This window comes from Nymphaea colorata, chromosome 1 (genome assembly GCF_008831285.2).
Source record: "Nymphaea colorata isolate Beijing-Zhang1983 chromosome 1, ASM883128v2, whole genome shotgun sequence".
Taxonomy (NCBI): domain Eukaryota; kingdom Viridiplantae; phylum Streptophyta; class Magnoliopsida; order Nymphaeales; family Nymphaeaceae; genus Nymphaea; species Nymphaea colorata.
Window position 1 is genome coordinate 41,638,330 of NC_045138.2, and position 10,204 is coordinate 41,648,533.

Here is a 10,204-nt window from a genome sequence, read left to right on the forward strand (position 1 = left end):
GTGGGCACTCAAATTCTCAACCTATTTAGCAAATTAATGAAGCAAGGATAAAGAATAATGTGATCTTGAACATGAGCATTAGATACTTCAATTGATTTCTCACTATCTCTCCCTCACACACGCAAGTAATGTTTTAAATATATATGCCAAGAAAACTGATGCAAAATTGGGAATCATGATCAATTAATTCATAAACATTGTCACATATGACCTTTATAAAAAGCAAATAAAGCTTAGCACTATAACTTGAGGAAGTTGCTTCAATTTGTTAGTTGTGCAATCAACGTGCACTTCGATAATATTTTCAGTCAAATTCTTAATACAGACATCTCGAGAGTTTTCTCTCTTTTTCTCTGTATTATGCTATATTATATTATATTATATTATATATATAACTTTTAGAATATGAGTACAAAGCATATAAGAATTAACGAGGACCATTAAGTTTTTTGATCTGCATCGTAAAATGGTTCACATAGAAGCACATGTATAGGAGCAATCTTGAACCATAACTTTAACTTAAGGTGACATCTGTAGACATCAAATGAGGGTCTTCAATCTTGGCTCTCATTTGATTTACTTTTTGATCTACGTTAAGGTTTAGCTATTATATATATATATATAATAATGCATTATTAAATATATTACAAAAATTCTTTTTAGTGTTTAGTTTTTTTTTTCACAAATCTAGGCATGAATTACCATACTAATAAAATCTATTCTTTTTTTTTTTGTGGGAGAGTGGGGGTCATACATAGTGCACGCATTTTGTGCGGTTAATTTTGGGAGAGGAGGTCATGGTGCACGCTTATTGTGTGGTTAAGAAAAATTTTCTGAGTTGCTTGTGCAAAAGAGAGAGAAGAAAGGGGAGCATGTGAGAAGGAAACAATTACCTTTGGCTTTGAGTGATTATAGCAGCTTAAAACCGAAAGGTTGAATTCTAGATTGGGACGAAAACGAGGCGAATCTCCCTTCCTTTGGTGCTTTTACGATGACGAAAGCATTCTCCAGCCTACACAGACTTCCGTCGCTTTCGTTCTGCAACTTGGGCAGCCAACACCCCTTTGTCTTTACCTACTCTCAAGTCTCATCTGTTATTGTTACCTCTCATTCTTCATAAGAAGGTTTTAGAAAACCAGAAAAGGATTGAGACTGGAGGGTGAGCGAGCAGCGGACACCGAGCGGATCAAACGTCCTGCCAAAATCATTTTGTATAGAGATCTGCAATTCCCACCGTTCATTCTCTGCGATAGACGTTCACCATTGCAAGCATCGACAATGGCAGTTCCGGTGGGTCTCACCATCTGCATTATGAATGGTTGGATGACCATAACCGAGGATGAAGATGTAATGTCGCTTGATAAGGACGACCAAATCTAAGTCTCGAGGCAGCCGCATCCAAGGGTGGTTGTCCTGGCGCTTGTGGTCTCTAGTCCCTGACAAGAGGATAGAGGGCAATAAAAGCAAGGGGAGGTTTCCCACGCACTCGCGCACGCAGAGAGACACTCCCTCCCTCTCACCATGGTGCTCTCTCCTTCCACCCTATGGAAGGTCACCAACCAAACTTTCCCCCTCCTTCACTCCTCCTTTCCCTCACACCACCACCAGCCGCGTCATTGTCACTCCAACTCGGCAAGCCCCATTTGTTCTTTCAGTCTCAGATGGTCGAGTCTTTCTTCCAAGCAGCCCGCCCTCCGTCTGCTTCACAATGTTCGTGCTGCCGTCGCTACAGAAGAACCACCCGCTGCTCCAGGCAGGCGATTTGTTTTTTTACGTTTTTCCATTAGCTCAATCATTTTCTGGTGGTATATTGTTCCGTTTTTTTAGCTCAATCATTTTGTGGTGGTATCTTGTTCCGTTTTTTCATTTGTTTTCAATTTATCATGACACGTATTTCCCAACGTTATTCGTCAGATTTGTGTCTTTCCATCTCGCAACTGTATCTTTTAGTTCGGGATCTTGTCTTACAGTTGTCTTTCCTTTTGTGGTATCTTGCTTCTTTTTGAAATAGTTCACCTGGGTATGTTGGTATTATCGTTCCGGTGATTGTGTGGTTTAGCGAAGTTGGGAGAAAGACTGGCATGCGATTTGAACATGAGACCTCTTAGTTATGGTTGCGGAGTTCTCCTCGATCCGGTATCTTGATCGTTCTGGTGATCTGATAGACGTTTCTGTCATTTTTTTAAGATCATAATCACGTATTGAATCAACGACTCACGTAGGAAGTTTATTGGATTCATGGCTTTTTTTGCTGCTGTATGTATACAAAATGGGAGGATTGTAAAGAAAAGATGGGAAGAAAGAAAAAGATTGCTAATGGCTGCATTTAATGAGTACTTGCATCATTTGATTAACTTCTGGTGATGTGCTAGAGACATTGGAATGATTTGAATACTGCATTCCGGAGATACACATCATATTCACGCTTACCGGTTTTCAGCTCAATTAGATGGTAATAAATCTATTGGTGCTATTACTTGTTCTTACAATCACGCACTTGTCGCTGATATGTTTCTACATTTTAAATTTTCAATGATTGTCAATCGATCCCAAAAGAAAGAAGCCCTGGTACAAGGAGAATAGAGGATAATTTGGCCTGTTCTTTCCATGTAAAATTGGTCGACAGCAGTTAGGAACCCGATTACTTTAAAGTTTAAAGTTAAGAATATCGCTTAGGTTACTGCACAAATACAGGTATTTGATTCTACACGTGCTGTATCTGCTCATGCTTAAGGCGTCTTCATGGTTGATGGCCAACAGGGAGACTTGCTGAACCTTTATACTTTACTTTGGAGTTCAGAAACATCTTTGAAAAAGATTGCTCGAATTTCATGCACTGGACTTTTGGAATTAGTATATCAATGCTATTCGTTGATGCAGCACAACCATAGTTGAAGTGTACCAGCTGTGATATATCTTAACTTGTGCCGTTTAACTTTAAGTTTAATTCGAGGCAGTTTATTTTTTAAGTTTCTCAGGTATCCACCGTAAATATCTTCCTTTGGGTTGTTGGTATAGTTAGGACATTCTTCTAGGGTAATGGGAGCTTCAAGCTTGAAATGGTCATTTTGAATTGGAAGAAAACTCAAATCGAGATATTCAACCATGACTTAGATGGTGACACTTTTTTTTCTTTTCATTTTCATGCAATCAGTGATGTTTGTCGTGCTGCAATCCTCTAATATTGCTGACTCCTATTTGTCAGAAAATATCTGGGTTGTTATAACATCTGTCCTGCATCTTTTTCCTTTTCGGTATCAGGATTGAAAGTTAAAAATTAAAATGACATGGTAGAATTTTGAACTGTCTTTCTCTGCTAGTGTTTTTTTACCACTCTATGCTTATGAAATTAGACATGACAAATTTGCTTTTGTGAACTTGCAGAAGTTGGACTGGTTTTTGCAATTACTTGTTCTGGATTATTAGTACATTAATCAGTTATTTTAGATGAGGACGCTGTTGTACAGATGTCTGATGCTCTCTTCTTTTAATGTTGCAGTTGAAATCAAAGGTGTTGAGAACTTAGTAATCATAGGTTCTGGTCCTGCTGGCTACACAGCAGCTATTTATGCAGCTCGTGCAAACTTGAAGCCAATTGTATTTGAAGGATATCAGATTGGTGGTGTTCCAGGAGGGCAGCTAATGACTACAACAGAAGTAGAGAACTTCCCTGGGTTTCCAGATGGCATTACAGGACCTGATTTGATGGATAGGTTAGTATTTCTCAAAGATCTGATTGAGCATCTTTGAAATGTTTGTGAGTGTCATGTCTCAATTGTGATAACTCTTCTAACCATTAACATTCACATATTGATTAGAATGCGAAAGCAAGCAGAGCGGTGGGGGGCTGAGCTTTTCCACGAAGATGTTGAGTATCTTGATGTGCGCAAGAGACCTTTTACTGTCCGCAGCAGTGAACGTGAGGTAAAAAATTTCATTATATCTGTCAACTGTGAGTATTATGTGGTTAAATGTCAGTTTTTTATGCTGCTGTTTGAATAAAAAACTATATATATAAGCAAGAAGAAGGCTACTGTAAATTGCTAACTACTTACTGGTTGTGTTTCTTAAAGGCTCATGCAATAGTCAAACCAGTCACTAGGATGCTACAAAATTGCTGCTTACACACATGTAAGATAAGTGCCTGTAAGAATCTGTTGTTATCTAAAACACAATGGCACATCCCTTCTGGATCCATTTTTTTGACTGTTTATTCTTTTCACTCTTTAGAAGAACAGAAATTCATTTTTGCTGAAAATACAAGAAACAAAAAATGCTTGAGAAAAATGAGTAAGCGTGAAAACAATGACACCAAATAATTATGTTTTGCTTATTAGTTGGGGAAGTTCTTGTCAAAATATTCACTGGGTTGTCTATGATAAATGTGGTCTTCCTCAACACAAAAGGACAAGATAAGGGACCTTTAAGTCGTGCCAGGGTATCTGCATATTTAATTTTGTGCTTTGGCAGTATGTGTTTGTAGAAAATAGCAAAAGAAGGTGTAATTGAACTTGGAGCTGTAACCTACTTGTAAGAGAGAAGGATTCTAAAGAACCTTGTAATGCAAAAAAACGAGGCCTCTAGTCAAAATAGCCAGTTTAAAAATGAAGAAATGTGGGCTGGGAGAAATAGTTTGTTGACATTGCTAAGCATGATATTGTAGAGGTGTGAGGTTAGTTGACGTTCCACAAACAGCGGGCAACAGTAGGAGAGCAAGGTAAATTTACATGCTTTTGTGGGGGAATGGAAACCTGAAATGCTTGGAAATTGATAATAGAAGGCACAAGCAAGGAAAGAGCTGTAGTACAAGCTGATAGAAAAATAAATGTACAAAATGTTATTTTGCAATGATCTCATTTAATATGTACTGCCATATCCAAGTTATCAAATATTTTACTCACAATATGTGGTTGTCTTTCTCAAATTGTTTCAATGGAGACTAATATTATCCACAAGGCATCTCTAATCTCTTCCACAAGTTCATGTCAAATTATTGGCCACCCTAACAAACCCCATGATGCTTGAACTTATTAGTGTTTTTTTTTTCATCTGAAATATGAGCCTTTAAGATATCCATAAGATAAAATAAGATAAGCCAAATGAACTAAGATAAGCCAAGTGACTAGGCCCCATTTTTTTTCATCTGAAATATGAGCCTAGTCACTTGGCTTGTCACTCACAGAAGCAACTTGCATTATCTTAGTTCTAGTATGAGTAACATTTATTTATTTTAGTGCTCTTTTTGGATTGGTCAGAGAAGAATAACCCTGTCAAAAATCAGACATATGCACGCAAACATGTGTACACATGCATATCTATGGTTTTTCATGCATGAATTGTTTATGTCCTGTTGATTTCACTTTTCTATTGCTTTTAGGTAAAGTGCCATAGTGTGATATTCGCAACTGGTGCTACAGCAAAAAAGTTAAGTTTACCTCGTGAGGATGAATTCTGGAGCAGAGGTATAAGTGCATGTGCTATATGTGATGGAGCATCACCTTTATTTAAAGCTCAAGTCCTGGCGGTGGTAGGAGGTGGTGACACTGCTACTGAAGAAGCCATATATCTCACCAAGTATGCTCGTCATGTGCATTTGCTTGTACGTCGAGACCAACTGCGTGCATCAAAAGCTATGCAAGACAGGTTAGGAAAAATATTTCTTTTCTGTAGACATTCCCTGTTCTATTGTCTTTTTTCCACATGAAGTTGCTTATCCGTATTAGTCTTGAGGCGAGCAAAATAAGAGATAATTTTCTTTATCTTTTCCATTACCAAAATTATTATTTCTTTTTCATAGTTAATCCTCGTTTTTTCTCATTTTTCTTTCGTATTCTTAAATGAATTCTAACATTTTAAGCTTTTGCCTTCATTGTCGTGTTAAAATCTTTGATATGATTAATTTACATGGACATACATTAAGTTCAACTCTTGGGCAGGGGATCAGTTTAATCTTTGAATATCATTCCAATTTTTTTTCTTCTTTTTGGTTGAGGAGAGCTCGCTGGTGATTGATTATGTCGAAGTTAAATTTTCAACTTCTTGAATGTTTGTTTAACAGGTTGATTATGGCAAATGTTTCACAGAATCTTCAATAATCCAAATATTACAGTGCACTTCAATACAGAAGTGGTGGATGTCGTTAGCAATAACAAGGGGCAGATGTCAGGCATTCTCTTGAAAAGGCTTGACACGGGGGAAGAGTCAGTTCTGGAGGCAAGAGGTCTTTTTTATGGGATTGGCCATTCACCAAACAGCCAATTATTGGAAGGCCAGGTAGATCTTGATTCTGCTGGATACGTATTAGTTGAAGAAGGCACAGCAAGAACTTCTGTTGAGGGCGTATTTGCTGCTGGTGATGTGCAGGTAATCTATTTGCCTTGTGTCTTCATATCTTCTAAGTTCTATTTGTGTACATTATTGCTGTATTTTGATATTTATAATTTATAGTGTTTCCATGTTTACACATATTTAGAGGTGCATGCATGATGGGTTTTGATCAAGCTTTTTCTGGTGAAGTAGGATCATGAATGGAGGCAAGCCATTACAGCAGCTGGATCAGGGTGTGTAGCTGCATTATCTGTTGAAAGATACCTTGTGAAGAATGATCTTCTTGTTGAATTTCACCAGGTATCCTGCCTTTAACCCTCCTGTCTTTCCTTTTTTTTTGGGGGGCAGGGGCCAGGTGCAGTTTGGTGGGGAGGGAGGGAAAAATTGTTTATCCTATTTCATGGTTAGTCTTCATTTGATCTATAATTTAAGAACCCATTACTGCACCATTACTAGTTCTAAAATTCTCAATATTCCGAAAAAAAAAAAAGAACAAAATCACGTTCAGTTATACATGGAATATTGGAATGCAGAAATCATGTCTAAATGAAATTTACTTATGTGCAATACCTCTGCACTAGTGAATATATTCTCAAAGATCTTCCGATGATTTCAAGGATGCTAGCATGGGACTAGCCTCTGCCTTGAACCTCCAATAGCAATGCACCTTACAAGAGTTGTTTGAGGTCTAAGTTTCCTGGTGTTGAGGTTGCAGTACATTTGTTGAATGTATTCTTAGTCTATCTTCCATGGTCTTCTTCTTACAGTTGGAATTTGGTACTGTGTACAATTGTTTCCTTGTTATGACTGGGATGCATAAAGCTGTTTGAGCATATATTTTCCCATGTTCCATGAACATCTTCTCTAACAGTTTTATTTTGATTCGTAGCCTCAAAGTGAAGAAGCTAAGAAGGAACTTTCAGATAAGGATGTCCAAATGGGCTTTGATCTCACACTCACAAAGCACAAGGGCCAGGTGAGATGGATGTCCAACTAATGTTCCATGATTGGTGCCTTCATTTGCAGTTTGGTTTATTGAATTTTGGCTATTCTCTCTATCGCACCTCTTACACCTAAAAATTAGAATATGGGTCTGATTTGCTATTGTTGTTGTTGCAGTATGCTTTGCGGAAGTTGTACCACGAAAGCCCAAGGGTTCTCTGTGTGTTGTATACTGCACCAACTTGTGGTCCTTGTAGAACTTTAAAACCCATCCTAAGCAAGGTAACATTGATTGGGATTTCAATATTTTCTTGTAAAAATGAACTTATTTTCATCAAATGCAGATATAAACGAATGTTGCATGGTTATGAGAACTGTATAATTTTAATTTCTTTAGAGATTATTGGAGGCTGGTCCACCCTATCTTTATATTACTGATTCTGCTAAAGTTCTTTTTCACCAATCTTCCTTGAATAACTTGTGAGCAAGGGGAATACAAAAGCTTTATCTTAAATCCCTAATCTTATTGCTTGCCACAACCTTTCTTACTAAAAAAAAGTCATGATGAAGTGTACGTTACCTTAGTTCAATCTTGAAACTCTAAAGCAAGCCAAATAAGTATGTAGTTTTATGAGTTTGTGTGAGCATGTGGATTCAAGACCATAGTGATATTCTTAGCATTCATAAGCATATATACTGTATGATATTTTCCCAATAAAAGCAGTATCCAAATTCACTTATGAAAGACCTCTTGCAGAGGGTTCCAGTTACTAAATATTCATTTTTCTTGAAAAAATGCATGTCTCATTGATTTTATTGAATTCCATATTGACATTTCTCACTCCTTATCTGCAATTTGTTTTTGGTAATGAACAATTTCTTGTCAAATCTTAGATTTATCTCGATTTCTATATATGGCATCTTAGTTGAAGATCTATTATTCATGTGGCATTGTGACAGGTTATTGATGAGTTCGATGGAAGTGTTCATTTTGTTGAGATAGACATTGAAGAGGATCCGGAAATTGCTGAGGCAGCTGGTATCATGGGCACACCATGCGTACAGTTCTTCAAGAACAAAGAGATGCTGAGGTTTGCCAAATAACTATTAATTTGTTGTGGCTGTGGATAGGGTTTGCTGAATTCTTGTAAATGTTTAGACCTAACAAAGGTTATTCAGATCCCTTCTTGAACCAAGTTGGTGCCTTTTTTTTTTAACACATTCTTTTTACTTCTGTCTTTTTTCTCAAATGATATACAAGGACGATTTTCACATATATCTCGGATTGGTTGAATTTATCTTTGATATTATCACTATGTTGAAGCCAGCCGGTAGTATTGGGGAAAAAAATCTGAACATTGGCAATCATGTCATCCAAATCAAAAGTATTGTGGCATTGTTACAGTATCTTGAGATATGCCTGACATTTTTGGGACATTCAAAAAAGTTCATTTTTTTTTTTCATATTTTTAAGCATGTAATTGTTCTTTTTGTTTTGTTCCTTCTATGTTTCTAAAGAAAATTTATACTGGTTTCTTTATATTTTTGCAAGAAAAATAGTATAAAGCCTATTATCTCAACTTTATTTTCTTAATAGTTGCAAGTTTTAAAGCTTCCAGGGATATTTTCTGCAAGAAAACCTATACGTTGAAGGAAGCTCAAGAAAACCTTTGCTTTGAAATTGCTGAGAGCAATATTGATTACTATGATAAGAACTTTCATCCGGTATCAGGTTTTTTGCAACCTTCCTAAAGATAATGTTTCTATTGCGCTTGTGGGGAAGAATAAATTAGTTAACTGGAGCAAGTGTGATATCATTTGTTGTATTTTTCATCCAATTGTTGTTAATCTGTCTTTTTAGTCATACACTGTGCTCTAAGCTTTTTTCCTGATATAGTTTGGTGGATTTGATGTACAGGACGGTTTCAGGTGTAAAAATGAAGAAAGAATACAGGGAAATTATTGAGATTAACAAATGAGGTCTATGGTCCACATCCTTTTCAGTGAGAGAGCTGCCATTTTCTATTTTGGCTTTCGGTAGCTTTTAGTGATAAGTCAATTTTGGTGTTTATGACGACATGATTGCATTCAAATCCTTTGTAACAATTGTACATTTAACATTTAATTTATTAATATATCAATGTGGATAATAGCTGTTTATCTGCCTTCCTGCTGCCTTTTGGCGGATGCCTGTGATCTCTTATGCTTTAAATGAGCAGCCACTTTCTGATGTCTCTCCTACAAGTTTAGAACAAGTTATGGTTCTTCATATGTTATACCGACTTTGATCTGCTACTCGTGCTTCTGCCAAGTTCTTCGCTGAAAGATGATCAATAATCACTAAGCTACTTTTCTTTTCTTTTTCACCTCCTTTTGTGCGAGCGTCATTTTCTTTCCTTCCTTTTATACAACTGTGCCGATCAATTTAGATTTAAACCCCAGACATCTTGGGCTTTGATTAGTATGACTTCATCTTTCTCGTCATTCAACATCGGATGTAGCCATTTTTAAAAGCATCCTGTAATACGCTTCTCACTAAGCTGCCAATGAACTTATATATATATATATATATAGATAGATAGAGAGAGAGAGAGAGATGGTTGTCTGTCTTTCTCTCTTTGTTACTTGGATGCGTTCGTACATGTATTTTTTTACTAAAAAATTTAACTGCACACTTGAACTCTAAATATTTTAATGTAAATTAATATTTGTTGCCTGTAGCATTTTAAGAATGAAAACATATAGACCATTTACTTGTAATATGTCAATTAAGTATGGTTGAATAGGTAAAAGGATTACGTTAAAATATTTAAAAGCTTGGAGAATCTTTAGACACGGAATATAAATAAAGAATGCTGCTGTCAAATCAGCTTGAATGGGATTGAATAGAATCGGACCCTTTTTTATTGGTATAGAGTTCGACCTAACAATAATT

The 10,204-nt window shown here is 36.5% G+C and overlaps 1 protein-coding gene across 1 annotated transcript; it reads left to right on the forward strand.

The window, feature by feature from the left end:
• The first annotated feature begins 960 nt into the window (after window positions 1–960).
• On the forward strand, window positions 961–9,429 carry LOC116258435 (thioredoxin reductase NTRC). The gene is made up of 10 exons (XM_031635591.2): window positions 961–1,753; window positions 3,500–3,713; window positions 3,819–3,924; window positions 5,378–5,643; window positions 6,084–6,363; window positions 6,520–6,627; window positions 7,217–7,303; window positions 7,447–7,551; window positions 8,230–8,360; window positions 9,188–9,429. The coding sequence occupies exons 1-10, from the start codon at window positions 1,522–1,524 to the stop codon at window positions 9,246–9,248; spliced, it is 1,590 nt and encodes a 529-aa protein (XP_031491451.1). The 5' UTR covers window positions 961–1,521; the 3' UTR covers window positions 9,249–9,429.
• The last annotated feature ends 775 nt before the right edge of the window (window positions 9,430–10,204 follow it).